At 36.9% G+C, this 19,928-nt stretch overlaps 1 protein-coding gene across 2 annotated transcripts in view; it reads right to left on the reverse strand.

Annotated features, from left to right (window-relative positions):
• Positions 1-1,234: 1,234 nt before the first annotated feature.
• The window catches only part of SYT14 (synaptotagmin 14), a 193,358-nt gene continuing 174,664 nt past the window's right edge, over positions 1,235-19,928 (reverse strand). For both annotated transcript variants that reach the window (XM_069544241.1, XM_069544240.1), the window contains 2 exons: positions 7,035-7,224; positions 1,235-3,130 (listed from right to left, as the gene is read on the reverse strand). In XM_069544241.1, the coding sequence (XP_069400342.1) occupies positions 2,817-3,130; positions 7,035-7,224 (504 nt within the window). In that variant the 3' untranslated portion in view covers positions 1,235-2,816. The remainder of the gene's footprint in view (positions 3,131-7,034; positions 7,225-19,928) is intronic.

The following is a 19,928-nucleotide window of genomic DNA, read 5'->3' on the forward strand; positions in this document are numbered from 1 at the left end:
TTTCTCAAGTTTCTCAGACAACACCTGCTGCCCACCACTGGGCCCCTATTTGCTTTAATTGCTAAGATGTAAGATTTTTCCTTTAAGCTTTCATGCAAATTTAAGCTCACAAAAGAGCAGCAGTACAGTCTTGTACATTAGATTCAGCAGAGTGAGTGGGTCTCTTGAGCCCTATTTAATCTTTTTCTCAAAGAATAGACAAATTTGGGGTAGTAATTACTCTAAGTTGTGTCAATCCAAAGAATAAAAAGATATATATTTTGCTGTGTGTGGAGGAGAATGGCAGCAAATAGCACCCCAAACCAAATATAATTTCTAGTAAATATACAGAGGAGAAAAATAATCCGTAAACTTTGTAAATGCGTTTCTATTTAGTTATCTGAAAAAAAGCCAGGGCACCTGCATCTTTACAAATACACACATATATGTATACATACACCCATATATACATATACATATTGTGTGCAGGTGTGTGCTGGGTATAAATACCCATACACATACTTCATAATCTTTGAGGACTTGGCAGCTGGGGCGGAGGTAGGGTCCTTCTTAAAATTTAAAAAAAATTGTTGATTAAATTTTAGGCCATTCTGGATTTGATCCTTAGACTAGCTAAACCTCTAAGGATATATCCAAGCATACACACACAATTCTGGGCACAGTCTGAAGAAAGACAGATTTAACAAATAATATCTAGATAGTTCTTTACTTGCTAAAGGAGAAAGCACCAAGCTGGTCTCATGTGTTTGACTAGGCTTTGTTACAGCTGCAAATGAGACTGATAACTCTTTTAATTATTAGGCCAATCCTGGTTGTTAGCAGTGCACTTAGTTGTTTCAAAGCCAAAAAAGTTACTCGCAGCATCAAATGCCTAAATCCAATTTCTCAGTGAAACCTACAGCCCCCCTTCTAATCTCTTCCCATATCTGTTGCTAAAAATACTTTCATGAGATATTTTGCCATTTGATTCAAGTTTTAACTTTATAACCTAACTGAGTCACAAAACCCTGGAAAATGCTCATTAATGTAATAAGAGAATGGGTTCTTCCTGTTAATGCATCTCTGTAACATACATTCTTAAACCCCATGTCACCTGATACAGCATTTGTTTTGTATCATATAACTCATGTATATGAATGCAGAGAGCTGCCATTTTTTTAAACTAAAAAATATTAGGAGTTCACTGTCTTTTGGATTTCTTTTAAGGCCTTTCAGTACAGCCAAGCTGAAGTAATAATATCTATGCATTTTTCATTATGGTAATAACAAGTTCTAGCTTACAATAATACATAGTACTTAGTTGGGACTAGGAACAATGATATACTGCTTTTGAATAACTGGTTAATATACAAAACATATTCTATTTAATAAAGTATGTGCATAAAATTATATATTGGGTAAGAGGCAAAATTAAAAAGAAAACTGCTTATAATATTCCTGATAATTAGAGTTCCTAAATATAAAAACAACAAATGCCTTGCCATTTAAAAAAATTAGCACATTGTACAACTTTTACATACTTCAGAGGGAATAAAGATCTTGTGACACTGTTCTGAGGAATCTAATCTTTACATTTATAAAAATTGAAGGCCTAATTTTGCAAATACAACTTTCAAGCTGTATGAGCAAATTTAACTCACATGGAAGGCACAGGATGACATCACGTTGAAGAACGTATCTGTAAATTTCATAAAATCTAGTCACAAGTTACTAGAAACATTTTAAGGAATCTCAGAACTGTTTATGCTGTTCTGATTCAAACTTAGAACTGAAGAGTCTTTATATCACAAATACAAATTGAAGTAAGAGTGAAGAAGAAGAGAACTGTTTCTTATTTGAATGCTACCTGCTTTATGCAGTGTTGGTTAATAAACACTCAGAGCAGATGATTAAAATTTCCTTTAACTTGAATTGTTTTCAATTTTCAACAGCTTATTCACTATATATTTTTTTAGTTTGTAAAAAAAATGTACTTTCACATTACTACAATTTTAAACAGTCAATCATTGAAAGAGATTTTTAAGTAAAGTCCTGCTCTATTAGCTTCCTACATTGGAATACAAGAATACAGGAAGTGCTTTCAACAGAAAGTTACATGGTTCTACAGTACAACCTGTCTAGGAGACTTGCAAAGGACCAGTACAGTGACTTGGTCTCTTTGGATCAGGCAAAATCAGAGGCAATTGAAGAAGTGAACTTTTCTTAAAATAATACATAAAAAGATTCCCTTATGAAAATGAATACTTGCTTGCACTTAGATTTAGTGCTATTGAGAAGAACAGAGGCACAACAAAAAGGAAAATAACCTGAACTAAAACAATGTACAATGTAACTGAAAGCCTTCACCATTAGACTTGACTGATGCAGGATGACTTTCTCATATTAGAGAAATCACACACACTGGGGACGAGCCAGTTTTGTGGATAATATGTAGCGTGACACTAACAGAGTGCTGCAACTACAAATTCTGATTTTCAAAATCATTTATAATCGTGACTTTTCATGATGTTACTGGCTCTTTTGCTACAGTAAAATTAACTTCACGCCAAAAGGATGCTCTGAAAGCTCTGGAGGACTGTTAGTTTAACAAAGAGGATGCCAGTTTCTCATTTTCTCAAACGCGCTCTGCTAGAGACCCATCTTTTCTTCGTTGATGTCAGTAGTAGACGTTTGCTCCACAGAATTTAAAGCTTTGGGGGAGAATGTTACAGATGACTCTTCAAAGAATAGCTCTTCTAACGGTGACTAGGTAACAGGAATGCTGCACTCAGAGATGCTGCTGCCTGGAACCGGAATTGCCCCTTCCTCCTGAGTCATCACGACTCTAGCAATGCGTGCCATCTACAGACTTGCTGTCCTTTGGACTCTTTCATTTCAGTCCAGTGGTTGAGTTCCTCTTCTCCAGAGCTGTTCAGACCTAAGGAAACCCAGCCTATCATCTCTTTCCTTTTCATGCTGCGTTTGTTATACACGGACAGTATAAGCGTCACATCAGAGAGCTGAAACAGGGCCACTTGAAAAACAAACGTTTCTTTGTAGACCGGATTTGGCTGCCCTCTGCGGATGGATGTCTTGCACTTGGACATCTCTTGGCCCATGGAATTCAGTAGGGTTAATTTAACATATGTATCTACAGAAAAAAAAAACAAAGCAAAACATACCACAAATATCATTTGAAACAAACTCAAAATGTCTTTCTTGTAACACTTGATGAGGTTAAGTATTCAGACTTTATAAGGATATACCATGTTTACCATGTTTACCATAGTATACATGTATACCATGTTTAGGAGAAATCTGGTAATTCCATTTTGATGTAGAAGATCATAAAATGTGACAAGTACAGAGAACGCTAAGTAGGCATAAAATCTTTGGGGGGTAATAATATCTTAACCTCACTATTTCTAGAATTTAAAGGTATACCTCATAATCCTTCCCTTACCCTGACCCCCCCACCCCCGACCTCCCACTACCCACCCTGCCCATTCCCACCCCCATTTAGATTCACTAAGCAGGACATCATAGCATTAATAAACACTTAGCAAGCTCAGTTAGCCACAACACTGTAAAGCATTCCACTGTGTTTTCAGAGTGTAAGAATAAACAAACAAATAGAAATGAAGGCAAATGGCAAGGAGGAAAAGAGAAAGACAAGAATGCAAAGATGACATCGAAACAGCTTAGGATGAAATGTCAAAAAAATCTCTGCATGGATGTGGTTTTTAAATACATTTTTAAAACATTTCAGGGCCAAAATGAAGCCAAATGCACTAAAGACTCAACGTTTAGCAAATCAAGTAAAACTTTCTCCTTGGTTTCATGCAAGAGTACATTTAATGTGCTTTTTGGATGGTTAAAAATAAATACTACAGGATTCCTTTTTGGCACAATTTAATGTGAAGTTTTAAGTATGGTATCTTAACTATTTTCATGAATTATAAAAAAAAGTTGATGTGATGTTTAGTGTACCAAGTGAAACATAACAGTTCATTGCCTGGTTACTTAGGAGATAAACCCTCATTTCAAACAACTGTGTTTCCAATTTCTTCAGAACTCATGCAAATGATCTTCAGCATGTAGATCCATCATGTGTACTTCATATCAAAATTTCAATTAATTTTATGAAAATTTCAATATTTCTCAATGAAATATGTTTCTACATGAATCAATATAATGAATAAAAATTAAAACCTTTAATTTTAAAAGTTTTGCTAATTTTATAGATACTCTGAATACCATCATCCATAATCAGAGATAAATTCTAAGTTAGTTTTATTCAAAGTACCACAGATAATAAATGTGCATTTTTTGGAAATCAACATGGTGGACAGCTTCACTGCTGGCAAGTTTTAGGGTATTTTGTTTTTGCATGAAAAGACAACATCCAATTAGCCTCTACAGGAACTCACCTCGGATTATATAAACCTGTCCACCTATCAAGTGTTTTAGACAACAGAACAGTCCATCTGAGAACAGGGGGTGGAAAGCAGTAAAAGAAATAATGACCAGATGTCAATTGTTGGGTGAAGGAGGGTCAAAGGTTAGAAGTAAAGAGGAAACGCTGTTCACTGGAGTGGAAGAACATAACACTTTAGCATCTTAATTCAGGTAGAGGGTTGAACAAAGGGTATGTTGGGTAAATTTCATGGAATGAGAATTTTTAAGGTCACTGTGCAATCTTAAACAAAAATTACACTGTTTTAAAGTGGGACATCTTTATAATGATATCCTTGTGGTCTAAAGCACATTGAACATAGAATCATGCAAATTATCAGACTATAAAAGACTGAATAAAAGTCATTAAAAGATCATTATAATTATTATTTTGCTAATTTTTAAAGTTTATCCATGTAATATTTAACATTTCCAACACTTTTATTAATCCCAATGTAATATAAAATTAAGTTATGAAAAATAGGACTACTAAAATTTTTGTTCCTGAATGTTACTATTGTTCTTTTAAGACAAAAACTGGATTAGTCAGTCTATAACACAGTTCAAAGCTTAGAACCCAGGTATATATGAAGGGTCACAATCTTATATACAGTATGACAAACTGATAAAACTGTCTTCTATTTTACTTTATAAATATTTTATTTCATATAATAAAGATTAATGTTAACTTGTATTTACCTGCTAGCCACCTCCCAGCTAATACCAGTAACTGTCCTAATACTGAAGCTCTAAATCTAAAATAATGGAAACTGCTATAACCTATTCTTTAACCTGAAAGATCTATTCTGTGGATGCGAATCTCTCTTGTATATTATCCTCTCCTGCCTCTCTCTACTCCCTATCCTTCATTTTAGTTCTGATAATTGTTTCTCTGCTTCTATCAGGGTGGCTTCAGCAAGGACAGAAAGACAAACCTATCATTTCATTCTGCTCCTTTCTAGCATTTCAAGTTAAAGATTTGTCAAAAAATTAAACTATTGGCTAAAGTAGGAATGGCAAACTGATGGCTTGCTACTAAATGTAATCCCAAATACATTTGGGATTTTTTATCCCAAAATTTTATCTGTTTATCTGTTACAGTGTTTCAAAAACACTCAAAGTTTAGCAAATCAAGTAAAACTTTCTCCTGGTTCCAAGCAAGAGTACACTGCTCCCTTGCATTTGCCACAGGTCTTTCCATGATTTTACCTTTCATTTACAAATTCTGCTCATTTAAGTTACTTCCCAGGCCATTTGAGTTTCCTTTCCTAGTGTGGATTAACGAAGATAACCAAGTCACACTTCCAAACCTGTTTAGTAATCGCTTCTTTCCTTCCTTTGAATTTTTCCTTTTGAAAGGAAAAAGGGGACAATAATCATTGCATCCTTTTTACGTGCCTTTATCTGATTTGAGTATCACAATTACCCTGTGAGATACAACCTTAATTTTAGACATAAGGAAACAAACTTAGGGGAGTTAGGTCATTCGTCCAAGGGTAGAAATATAAACCTAACTTTGGCCTCCGACTTTCTAATGCAGGGACAGATACACTGTGTGATGTATGTGAGAAGCAAGGTTTCCAGTACTACTGAGGGCACATTAAATATATTTTTATGACTTTTCACTTTGACTGAAAAAATAATTGTTAGAATACTTAGAAGTAAAGTTAACTCAAGGGTGGAAAAAGTTTCCCCTCCTCCAACAATCATTTGCTACCTGGAGTAAAATACTGCTTTCAGCAAGTTTGTGAGAAATCATGAAACAAATATAAGGGGGCCATTACTGTTCAAGATTTCCTTTCAAATTTTGAGCTTAGGCCATCAACAGCTTTAATTTTACAGAAATATAAAGAAGCTGCTACTTTCCCAGTTCATTTCTACAGATAACAATAAACAGTTTTGGAGGTATACTGTGACAATTTCTCTGTGCTTGATCCACTCCCCACCTCCTGAACTAGGAGAGAGATGAGAGAGGAGAGAGAGATGCTGATGGACAGGGTAGAGGGGTGTATACCATCTAGCTTTCCTTTCTTAGCATCTAGTATAAACGTCAAACCATTCCTTATTCGTTTTGTCCTGGTAAAAGCAACGCATATTTCATTTAAATAAGACTCTGCAGGCAGTACCGATTTATAATTTTAAAGGAGGAAAAATGTAAAGAAACACTTTTTTTCTTAAAATTGTTAATGCAGACAATAAGGAAAAATACAGAAGGATACACATTAGTTCATAGTACTGCATGCAGATAGAAAACACATTCATTTTCAGTTAACAATAGCTATAAATATTCCTCATCATCTGTGGAATATTACCTTAAACAAAGACTCATAACTTTTTCTGGTATTAGAAGATAATGGCTATGATAGGGCTGATTTATTCTGAAGATGCTGAAAAATGTAAAGTCTTGTCAGCTTACAATTAATATTTTGATTTTCAAATCTTTCTACTTCCCAAATGACTGGAAATAGAAAACATGAAATAGATTAGCTGATGATTGCACCATTATCAATTGGCTAAGACTAAATGACAGGATTGAAGCCCTAACACTTAGAATCCCGTAAGTACAGAAAACATTAGAATTAAGAAAAGTTTTCACTCACTGGGTGGCCTGTTTGCTGCCAAGTTTTTGAAGTGGCTGCCTTTTATCACTTCTGCGGATAGCCTTCCAGTTGTGGCGTTATAGAGCAGACCAATGAGAATTTCTGGGACCGAGCCGTGTTCAAGAGACTGACAGGAGGACGTGCTTTCACTGCAGGACATTTCCGACACGCTCATTTGGGAGTCACAGCCCTGCAATCAAAAATGAGATCTTTATAGTATTTTGTAAAAAAAGATATATTAATAGATATGTTGGTAATGCCCTGTTTGTTGGAATGAGGTAGGTAAATCATGATAAAGACAAGAGTTGCAAGCAAAATTCCCCAAATACTAGATGAGAAATGTTTTTAGCATATTTTGGTTTCTGGATCTCTTTTCATCATATGACAGTCAAAGGAATAACAGGAGATGAGGTTTCATAAATTCTTGCATATTTGTATACAAAAGAGAAGAGAGAAATTTCTTAAACTCATAGCTGTTAATGAACTCTTTCCTGAACACAAAAGATTGTTCAAAGATTTACTGACCTTAAAAGACTGACCCAGATTTAGACTCAATTGCATTAAATGTAAATGTCTTAATTGTGCCTTTAAAGACACAGATTGGCAGACTTTGATTAAATAAGCAAAAAATCTGCTATTTATACACTGGTACGTAAAACACTGACATATAGAAAGTCGAATAAAAAAGGGTGGGAAAATATTTGCCATGCAAATAATAAGCAAATGAAATTTGGTGTAGCTACATTAGTATCAGCCAAGGTTAGCTTCAAGGCAATAATAATTTCTAGAGATAAAGAGGTACACTGAATAATAATAATGCTTCAAATTTACCAGAAAGATAAAGTAATTCCAAATTTGCATGCATGGGCTCAAAAGCAAAGATTTAGAAAGCAAAAACTGCCAGAACTGGAAAGGAAACAGGCAAATCTACAACCAGTGGGATACTTCAGCATACTTCTTTCAGTAACTGACCAAATAAGGAGGCAAATAAATACAGTAATGGTGTAGAAGATTTGAATATCATGATAAGTAAAATTGACCTAATGGTAATATGCAGAACATCATACGCTACAACTACAGAATATACATTTTCTCAAGCACATAGTGGATATTACATCCTTTTTTTCACAATAGACTTCTACAAAAATATGTATTAAAAAAGCAAACAAATTTCAAATGATGGAAATAATTCAGAATTTTAAAAAAATCAGCTATAAATGCAAACTGTCTTCTAGTGAAGAAAGAACTCCTATAAATTTGGAAATTAAGGATATAATTATAAATAACCCACAAGTACTTAAACAATAATGAAAATAAGTTACTTGAAAAGATGAACAAAAATAGATGTTAGTCCAATTAAGAAAATAAGAGACAAGGCACAAATAAAAAAATATCAGTAATGAAACGAGACACTACTATATATTCTACTATATAGACCATGAAAAGATTTTTAAAAGAGTAAAAGCAGCTTTCTTTCAACAAATTTGAAATTCTGATGTAATAGACATATTCTTGGAATAGTACAACTAACCAAAATAGACACAAGAAGAAATACAATATCTGAACAGTCTTACTGAAGAAATTGAATTAGTAATTAAACAAATTTCCAAAACAAACAGAAAATAAAACAAAAAACCTTTAGTTGGATGGCTTCAACAGTGTTTCTAATTAATAATACTAGTCTTATGCAGGGTTTCCCTGATAGCTCAGTTGGTAAAGAATCTGCCTGCAATGCAGGAGACCCCGGTCCAATTCCTGGGTTGGGAAGAGCTGCTGGAGAAGGGATAGGCTACCCACTCCAGTATTCTTGGGCTTCCCTTGTGGCCCAGTTGGTGAAGAAGTCTTATGCAAACTCTTGGATAGTAGGAAAAGAGGAAACACTCCCCTGTTTCCCTAAGAAAGCAGAAAAACTTCGGGGCTTCCCTAGCGGTCCTGTGGTGAAGACCCGTGGTTAAGACCCACTGAATAGGGCACGGATTCCATCTGCCGTTGGAGAACTAAGATCCCACGAACCACGTGGTGTGGCCGAACAAAAATAGCCAAGCCTTAAGATCAAAACCTGACAGGGCATTATTAAAAAATTACAGGATTTTCTCATTCATAAACTTAAGATTCAACACTAAATAAACTGAGCAAAGCAAACTGAGCAACAGATAACATCATACTTAGTAAAAATTTTCAGTGTTTCCCCTTTGAAATTGGAGATGTGACAATGATGCCAACTATTACCACTGGCAGTCAGCGCTGCACTGGAGACTCCAGCTAGAGAAGGTCCTTCGCCTCACGAAAGGCAACACAATGAAATAAAAGGTACAGTGAGTTGGAATGTCCTTATGTGCATTCTACACAGTTACGCCACCACGAAATCAAAAAAGTCTGCAGATGTGTCACAGTTGCAAGGGTAAAATTTAAGAATCCATATATTGCTATATACCAGCAACAAATTCAAAAATAAAACTTATTTTGAAATGGCATTTATTAGAGGATAAAATATAAAATATCTAGGAATTAATGTACAGATGGTATGCAAGGACTCTGTACAGAAAACCATGAATATTATTGAGAGAAATTTAAAAGTGCTGCATATACTATGTTAATGAATTATAAGGTTCAATTTTGCAATATTCTCTCCAAATTGATTAAATGTAATCATAATTAAGACCTTAAGAGGCTTTTTGTGTGGAACTTGACAATCTAATTCTAAAATGCATGCAGTATACAGGTACAATGGAATAGCATTTAGTCTTAAGAAGGAAATCTTGCCATCTGTGATAACATGGATGATCCTGGAGGCCATTATGCTAAGTGAAATAAGTCAGTCACAGACAAATACTGTGTGGTTTCCCTTATGTGAGATATTGAAGACAGTCACAGAGCAGAGAGTAGAATGGGGGCTGCCAGCGGCTGCCAGCACGGGGAATGGAGAGTTGTTGTTCAGTGGGTATAAAGTTTCAGTTATGCACAGTGAGTGAGTTCTAGAGATTTGCTGTACAATAATTAATCAATCTAGAGTTAACAATATTGTACTGTACACTTAAAATTTGTTAAAGGCTAGATATCACATTAAATGTTCTTACCACAATAAATACAAGATAAGATAGGGCGCTCTGCTCTACTGAGTATCAAAATTTACACTAAAGTTACATTACTGAAGACAATGTGATAAAACAATGCATAAAAGATTATTAAATAGAAAGCCCACTAATTAATCTACACATAATAGACGCAATTCACAACAAAGGTAGAACTATAAAGCAGTGGGGAAAGGACAGTCTTTTTAATAAACAGTGACAGAACAACCAGTTATTGACATAGAAATAAATGAAAATTAACCCTACCTCAAAATAGACCAAAAAACCCCAACTGTAGATCTGAATATAGAAGGTAAAATGATAAACCTATACATTAAAATAAGAGACTATATTCACCATCTCAGGGTAGGGGAAGACTTCCTTAAAGAAAACAGAAAAGCATTAATCGTAAATTAAAGTTTAGTGAATCCAGCAACATTAAAATTAAGAATTTCTGAGCTTCAACCAAGACTTTTAAGAGAGCAGAAAGGCAAAATCATCACGTAGGAACAGAGATCTGAGATATACATAGTTCACAATTAGCTCAAATTCCAAATATACTAGCTCAAACACCTATAGCGCCGTAAGAAAAAGACGACAATGACTTGACAGATACTCGAACCAGCACTTTCACAAAACAATCGTCAATAAAAACCCGAAATGATGTTCAACTTCATTAACAATCAAGGAAAAGGAAATTAAAACCATGAGGTAACACTATATAACAAACAGATGGGCTAAAACAATACTGTGGTTAGGACACAGAGCCTCATTTTCCAATGGTTATAATGTAAAGCGATGCTTTCTCAAAATGTTAAAAATGCACAAACCATAATATCTGTCAATTCCATATACTTATCTCCATCAGGAATATGTGTAATGCTTGCCGAGATACCTATGAAAGAACGTCCTTAGCAGCATTATTTATAAGGACCCGGAAGAGCGGAACAGATAAACAAGTTGTGGTGAGTTCATAAAACACAGCAAGTATGCTGCACATACAGTTTCTATACACTAGACAGCAATGAAACTAATTACAGCTACATTTACAAACATGATTTTGAGTGAAAAATGCTGACCCTAAAAGGATACTTAGCTATATGGTTCCATTTATTTAAATTTCGACAACAAAAGCCCAAAACGAAAACCAAAGAAAGACCAGGATAATACTACACTTAAGTATTTCAAATACTAAATCTAAGTATTTCATGATGATGCATGAATAGACGGTAAAATGATAACAACAGTAAAAAAGTGATTAACTTAAAAGTAAAAATTGTGGTTAACCCCCGGGGTGGGGAGAGAAGAAAGCGTGACTGGAAAGGACACAGGGGTTTCTGGGGGGTACAGGCAATGTCTTATTTCCCGACCCGGATGGTAGCTACATGGGTTGTACATTTCTGTCTTTTACGATTTCTACTCTGTGTTTGCGTATGTACATGCTAAGTCACTTCAGTCGTTGTCTGACTCTGCAACCCTATGGCTTGCAGCCTGCCAGGCTCCTCTTTCCATGGAATTGTCCAGGCAAGGATACAGGAGTGGGTTGCCATTTCCTCCTCCAGGGGACCTTCTGGACTCAGGGATCAAACCTGCATATCTTTCTGTCTCCTACGTTGGCAGGTGGGTTCTTTACTACTAGTGCTACCTGGGAAGCCTTCTATGCGTTTGGTTTCACAAGAAAAAAGGTTTAATGAAAAAATTACATGACACAAGGATACAACATTTATAATGATTAAAATTGTATAAAAATATGATAAAATATTTAGGATAAAATAATGATAAAAATATTTAGGGCTTTCTTTCCACACTCCTAAAGGGATTCACTCCATGAGTTAAAAGACGAACTAAAGAGCCTCTTGATGAAAGTGAAAGAGGAGAGTGAAAAATTTAGCTTAAAGCTCAACGTTCAGAAAACTAAGATCATGGGATCTGGTCCCATCACTTCATGGCAAATAGATGGGGAAACAGTGGAAACAGTGAGAGACTATTTTTTTGGGCTCCAAAATCACTGCAGATGGTGACTGCAGCCACGAAATTAAAAGACACTTACTCCTTGGAAGTAACCTAGACAACCTAGACCAACCTAGACAGTATGTTAAAAAGCAGAGACATTACTTTGCCGACAAAGGTCCGTCTAGCCAAGGCTATGGCTTTTCCAGCAGTCATGTATGGATGTGAGAGTTGGACCATAAAGAAAGCTGAGCACTGAAGAATTGATGCTTTTGAACTGTGGTGTTGGAGAAGACTCTTGAGAGTCCCTTGGACTTCGAGGAGATCCAACCAGTCCATCCTAAAGGAAATCAGTCCTGAATATTCACTGGAAGGACTGATGCTGAAGCTGAAACTCCAACACTTTGGCCACCTGATGCAAAGAGCTGACTCATTGGAAAAGACCCTGATGCTGGGAAAGATTGAAGGTGGGAGGAGAAGGGGACGACAGAGGATGAGATGGTTGGATGGCATCACTGATTCAATGGACATGAGTTTCAGTAAACCCCAGGAGTTGGTGATGGATAGGGAGGCCTGGCGTGCAGCAGTCCATGGGGTTGCAAAGAGTTGGACATGACTGAGCAACTGAACTGAACTGATAATACTATTATTCTACAACAAATTTTTAGATTTAAAAATTATAGATTTAGATGTTTAGATTTAAAAAATCTAAATATGTCTTGCACAAGTCTTCAAGTTTGAATTTAGGTTGGCTTATACAAGTAATCAAGGAGAATTAAAACTTACTTGGGGATTGTATAAACTCACTGGACTAATATTGAGAGGGATAAAAGTCTCCTATTGTCATCTCTAACTCTAAACCACAGAGGAGAAAGCCAGAAAAAAAAGATACATCTTATGTTCCTAAATCATGGGTACACACAACACTTAGTTTGGTATGTTTTCATGACAGTTGGAGGAGAAAACATAATTTTAGTAAGTTTCAATTAGGATATATCATCACTTATGAAAATAGTGTCAGAAACATGCTCAAGCACATTTGGTGCGTTTGCTACATTAGGCTATTATACTAGCAGCATCTGTTAGAATATTGTGAAATGTATTTTTCATAGTATAGTATTTTTCATGTTAACCTACTGTCAGATAATAAGATAGGAACCTAATGTTTTCTTATCCACCCATTAAGGTCATTACGTGATGTCCCAGGAAAGTCTTGGGAAAGGTCTTTCTTGCTCCTAAGCAAAACAGCTAACTTTATCTCCCCATGTACTGCTGCAAAAATGTCCTTGTCTCCAAGCCCAACAATAAAAAGAAAGAGTGGTAAAATCCTCGGTGATCACATTTTATTTCAGGAAGCCCTGCTGAAATATAGTTAGTGTTTAACAGAAAAAAGACTATTTTCTGAGGAGTTCATTCTGAATTTATACCTTAGAAAAACTGCAAATCTCACGGTCTTTTCCACTGCCATCGGTGTAACTGCCTATCCAGGGTTGGCATCGGTGTGGCAGTGCATGGGGATCACTGAGTACCATGAAGGCAGTCGAGAGTAACAATATAGAGTAACTGGAGCAAAGACAAAGTAAATACAGATCCTCTGTACTCAAGTGGCATCTTTGCTTCGATGATTCCTCAGGGCAAGTTGCTCCATTCAGCGTGCATTCAGGAATCTACCTACTCTCGCTGCAGACTCCATCATTAATTTATCACTAGGGCTTGCCTTGGTGGCAGTAACTGCAGGTGATTAACCCAAAGTCAAACAAATCCCAATCATAATTGAGTCTACTTAAAGGAATTGTCCCACAGGCTCCCTAAAGTGAAAGTATAACTTCTTCCCATATAACATAATACTTCATTTCTTTTTCACACTTCTCTTCTTTCCTCTTGAGTCCTCTGCCCTAGGGTGAAGGATGATAAGCAATCTGTAGGAAAAAGAATAGTTTAATTTCCCCAAGAAATAAACCAACTCTATATAATGTTTAGCATAAGCAGAATTTGTGCTTATGATAGCCATTACATGTCCTTATGCTAATAGGTTAAAAACAGGTAGGAACTTGTATATATATAGAGAAAAACATAAGATTAAAAAATATAATACAACAGAACTATTAGGTAAATGTGCTGAGTTTTTAAATTAATACTAAACTGACTTCACCTTACTTGTAACCACTTCTACTCAGGGAAAACTGCTGAACTCTATAATGGTAATTACGATGAATTTGAATATTTCATGTTGAATTTATTTTCCCTGTGCCTCGAAGATATTTCCTGGTTTTTAAGGTAATTTGCACAGCATGAAATGCTTCCATTACACTTTCCTAAAAATGGGGCGATGGGGGCGCAGAGGGTGCTGAAGTGTGACTACTCCAGGGCTGCAACACTTAGGGCCCTTCCCAGCCCCAGGGCAAGAGCACCAGTCAGATGAGGTAAGGAGGAGACGCGGTGGTGGTTTAGTCGCTCAGTCGTGTCTGACTCTTGCAACCCTCTGGACTGTAGCCCGCCAGGCTCCTCTGCCCATGGGATGCTCCAGGCAAGAATACAGGCGTGGGTTAGCATTTCCTCCTCCAGGGGATCTTCCTGACCCAGGGATCGAACCCGCACCTCCCGCACTGCAGGCGGATTCTTCCCTGACTGAGCCAGCAGGGAAGCCCACCACGGGCAATTTCAGGAAGGAGGAAGCGAGAACAGAATAACTGCGCCACGTGTGACCCCTCTTCCACTTCCACTCCCTCCCCAATCCAGTGTAAAGGAGAGTCATCCTGCATTTTGGTAGAGGTATAAATACCCATTGACTCTAAAGGATCACTTAACTGGAGTAAGCAAGGATGGGTGGATCGTCTCCATTTCAGAGTGGTACTGGAATCAGGATAGGTTCCGGTTGCAAGTGACAGACAATGGCTACTGGCAGGGTTAGAAGTGGCCTTCCCAGACTGGGTCTGCCCCCAGAGCAACCGGTTACCGAGGTTACCAAGAGCTCCCTACCAAAAACACAGGAGGGACAAAGACAAAAAGCATCAAAGGGAGGACCAAGAGAGGTGGAAGGCAGCAGCAAGCCCTCCTCCTGTCTGCGTGGGGCCCTTGCACTGCACGAGGAAGGAGACTCATTTCAGCCTGCAGAACACCAGTCTGTCTCCCTCCCTGCAGGGAAGCCTGGTGCCGAGAAGCTTCTGGCACTTACCATCAAACTACCAAAACTTTCACGATCTGAACACACACACGGGAATTTACAGCTTTTGTAATACAACAGTTAACACAAGGGCAGCTTCAGATGCTCATGGGTCCAGGCCTCAACCTGTGTCACTAGGAAGAGTTCTCTCCCATTCCTTGGGTTTGTTTCCCAAATTTGGCCTTATTCGCAGGTAGACTCTTTGCTCCAAGCTGCCAGATAGTTTTCAGCAGCTCTGAGTATTTTGGGAAAGAGGAAGATAGCATCCTGATTGCTCCAACCAGAACGAAGTCACTTCATCAAAAGTACAGGGGCAGGATGGTCTCCCAAGCGAAATCTGGATACTGTGGCCACAGGAAGACAAGGGAGCCAGGCAGAAAAAAACGGATGTCTACTACAGAGCCTGTTCAATTGAGCTGTTCGCCCTGCATTTTCCCCCGTGACCTTCAGTGAGGACTATCACTTCTGCCGCTGAGGAGCTGGTGACGCTGCTCCCATCGCATCAACCGTGACTACTTCCCTGTTTCTTTGCTTGGTTTGTTCTGAGGTCATTAGCTTTGCAAGAGCCAGAGAAAAGGAAATGATGGTTCAGAGAAAGGGAATGTTACTACACTCGTGGAGCAGAGCTCTGATATTCAGGTTAGCTAATGAAGAGTGGGGAAAAAAGGGGAAAATTCTCACTTTCTCTTTCATACAGAAAGTTTTTTCATATTAACACTGAAGATGTACTGATAAGATTTAAGATACAACAAAAATTAATTGTAAAACAAATAAAAACAAGACGTTTTCTAGTACCAATACTTGAATACAGCATCTTGTGGAAATGGTCATAAAAACTCCTGTTTTTATCTAAATTTCTATATGTATATGTACAAATATATGTACATATTCTTTTTTGCTACATTCAATATGAACATATTTAATTTGGCATTTCTGCATACATGCTTGTGAAAGCTTGCTTTGAGCTTGTGAGACTGGTTTTTATAAACCAAAAAATGTTTCCCATGCTTTCAAACAATTCCTATCCTACATAAACTATTTCAGAGTATACAAAAGAAAAGTACCCTTCTCTTTTGAGATGTATAACTTTGACACTAACTAGATAAGAAGAATATAAAATTATAAACAAATCTCACTTATAAGCATATATGCAGAAACCCCAAGCTAAATACTGTATTAAATTGAATTCAGCAACAAAACTACGTATATATATTTCATCAAATAGGTATTATTCCAAGAGAGTTATGTGTTCATTGAAGTTGCCTTTGAAACTCAACCATCTTTTTTCTTTCTTTTATGAGAATCTGTTTAGACTGCTGATTGAAACTTCTTAATGGTAATAAGTCATCTCAAGTTTCCATTACTCCTGAATCACTTTTAAGAAATTCATATTTTCAAAAAAATTGCCCATTTCATCTAAGTTTTCAAACTTGTTTTTCTAGAATTATTCTCTTTATGATCCTGAAATTTCCACTGAATTGATGATTATGTCCCCCTTTTCACTTAGCATAATGTTTTTCTTTCCTGATCAATATCTCCAGAGGTTTATCTAACTTATTAGCAATTAAAAAAACCCAGCTTTTGTTTTTCCTAAAACCTCTTTACTCTTTTTCTTTCAGTAATTTCTCCTCATTTTCCTTTTCTAACTTCCTGTGTTGAAGAATATTTAACTCATCAATTTCCATTCTTACAATTATATTTAAGACTATACATTTCTCTGTAATATCGTTATATCTGTAGGGCATAAATTTAATTCTGTTCTCATTTTGTCTGGTCCTAAACCTTTCCAATTTCCATTATGCTTTCTTCTCTGACCCAGAGTTAAAGAGTTTCTTGTTTATCTACATATAGATTTGAGGGATGGGCAGGCATGAGGCCTTCCTCTTTGACCTCTACTCAATCACGGACTTCTAGCTAAATGGGCCTCCTTGCTTTTCCCCGAAAACATCACACACCCTCTGGGCTCGCAGGATGGGCTGTTCTACCTGCTTGCAATGTTCTTTCTCCAGACATGCAAATGACTAACTCTTTAGTTCTAAGTTTTTGCCCACAAGTTGCAGTGCCTATGGTGACCTTTTGTTTAAATCACAACTCCTTGCCAACTAGCACTCTTGACCCTGCCCACCCTTTTTTCCCATTCACTATCATTATAACCTTCTCACATACTGTATACTTATTATATTTACTGTATCCCAAGTCTTCCCTCTCCACTAATGAATTAAATTCCATGCAGGTAAAATTTATGTCTACTTTTCATTAATGCACTCAGTACACAAAACAACCAGGATGATGTCTGGCATATAATGTATGTATGTGTCAGAGATATTTGTTGAAGGAAATTCTAATTTCAATCAAATGTGGTCAAAGAATGAAGTTTATATATTAATTCCTTGTTATTTGTGGAGAATTCCTTTGTGGCCTGACATATGTATGGTTGACATTTGTAACTACTCTACACATACTTCGGTTTATTAAGTAGAGGTCCCATACATATACATCATTAAATCAAATCGGGCCTTCCATATCTTTGCTAGTATTTTTCTGCTTGCTCTATCTCTGCTTATTTAGGTTTTCTACACACTTAATAACCTCTCAGCTCACAGTTACTTCTATCTTATTTCCTTCTTTTGAATTCAACGTTCTTCCTCTACAAGCACATGCTTGAGTAATTATCCCAGCAAGGGAACTACGAGTGCTACACTCTCTTGGTCTTTGCTTGAAAACACTGGAATTTGCCCCCTTCCTTAGCAATAATTTAGGTGGCTGTAAGGTTCCAAGTCGGTAGCTTATTTGCTTTGGCTCCACACAGATATTATACCAGTGCCGTTTAGGGTTTAGGGCTGTTGAGAAGCCTTCTGTTGGACAAACTACTGTTCCCTTCCCTTTCCTCTGTGCTTGTTTTTATCATTTTGTCTCCAGTGTTCATCCTATCACTGTAACCTCTGTAGATGTGGTTTCATTTATGATAATTCTGCTTATTAGCACTTGCACTTTTTCAATCTGATGATCTATGTTTTTCAAATGTTTCCTCTTACTATTTCTAGTCTCTCCTTCTGGAGTTTTTAAAAGAAAATATATCTTAATATTCTCCTTCTACTCTTCATTCTGCTTACCATGTTATTCATATTTTTCATTGATTCTATTTTTAATGACTCTATCCTTCATTCCAGAAGTTCCATATGGTCATTATTTAAATCTGCCTCTTTTCCCATATTGTCTTGTTCTTTCCTTGTGGTTTCTGTTACGTCTTTTAGTTTTTTGTTCATTTAAAGCATATTTATTTTATAACCTCTTCCATAATGTCTTATTAAGTTGAAAGGACTGTTGCTGAAGCTGAAGCTACAATACTGTGGCCACCTGATGCATGGAGCCAATTTCTAGGATAAGACCCTGATGCTAGGAACGACTGAAGGCAGGAGGATAAGGGGGTGGCGGAGGATGAGGTTAGATAGCATCACTGACTCAATGGACGTGAATTTAAGCAAACTCCAGGAGATAGCGGAGGACAGAGGAGCCTGGTATGCCACAGTCCATGGGGTTGCAAAGAGTCACACACGACTTAATCACTGAACAAAAACAACAATAGCAACAACAGTGTCCTATTAATTTATGTCCTAGAGATGCCAACGTATCTATTTTTGGGGCCTGCTATCATCATGGTGGGTTATTTTTTTCTGCCTATACTCCTTTCTAATGTAAGTTCATCTTTAAGCTGCTAAGTCGCTTCAGTCGTGTCCGACTCTGTGCGACCCCATAGATGGCAGTCCACCAGGCTCCGCCATCCCTGGGATTCTCCAGGCAAGAACACTGGAGTGGGTTGCCATTTCCTTTTCCAATGCATGAAAGTGAAAAATGAAAGTGAAGTCACTGAGTCGTGTCCAACTCTCAGCGACCCCATGGACTGCAGCACACCAGGCTCCTCCGTCCATGGGATTTTCCAGGCAAGAGTACTGGAGTGGGGTGCCATTGCCTTCTCCTTCATCTTTAAGAGGGATTGTTTTTCTTTGTTGGGAATTCTGTATTACTTAGGTTTGGCTACCTGAACAAAATAAGATGTTATTTAAGGTTTGGCTACCTGAACAACGTAAGATGTTCCCAAGAAGTAGTAGGGAACAAGATATTTGTAGAAAACCAACAGTAGCCATTATACCCCCATAGCCAATATTTATATTCTCAGCTTATTTAATAATTTTTGGAAATACTTATATTCATCTTACAATCTTGACTTAATTTATTTGTGACCAGACTACAGGCTACTTGCAAAAAAGTAATTAACAAAGCAAATATTGCTTTCTTTATCTTAGTGAAGGAAGCTAAATAGAATAGAAACAAAACATTTTGGAAGTCAGCAGTATAAGAATCTATTGAATGTTTGTTCTGCACATAGCACTGTTCTTGGGGAGAGATGAACTAATCCTAAACCAGGCTATGCTAACATATAATCAGAGGTTTATGGGAGAATACAGGTAGATCTGATCAACTCTGGAATATCGAAAACTATATTCCCAAGAACAGATTTTGAAGTAGGCCCTAACAGGATTTCAGTAGGCACAGGGCAGGGCATTGCAGACAGCAAAGTGAGCTAAGGCCCAAATGTGGATAGTACATTCGGTAAAAAAAAAAAAAAAAAAAAAATTGATCTGGTGTAGCTGGTGTATATGGGGAGGGATAGAAAATGTAGAAAGTAAGACTGAAGCCAAATTTTACTCA

The sequence above is a fragment of the Ovis canadensis genome, chromosome 12 (assembly GCF_042477335.2).
Source record: "Ovis canadensis isolate MfBH-ARS-UI-01 breed Bighorn chromosome 12, ARS-UI_OviCan_v2, whole genome shotgun sequence".
NCBI lineage: Eukaryota > Metazoa > Chordata > Mammalia > Artiodactyla > Bovidae > Ovis > Ovis canadensis.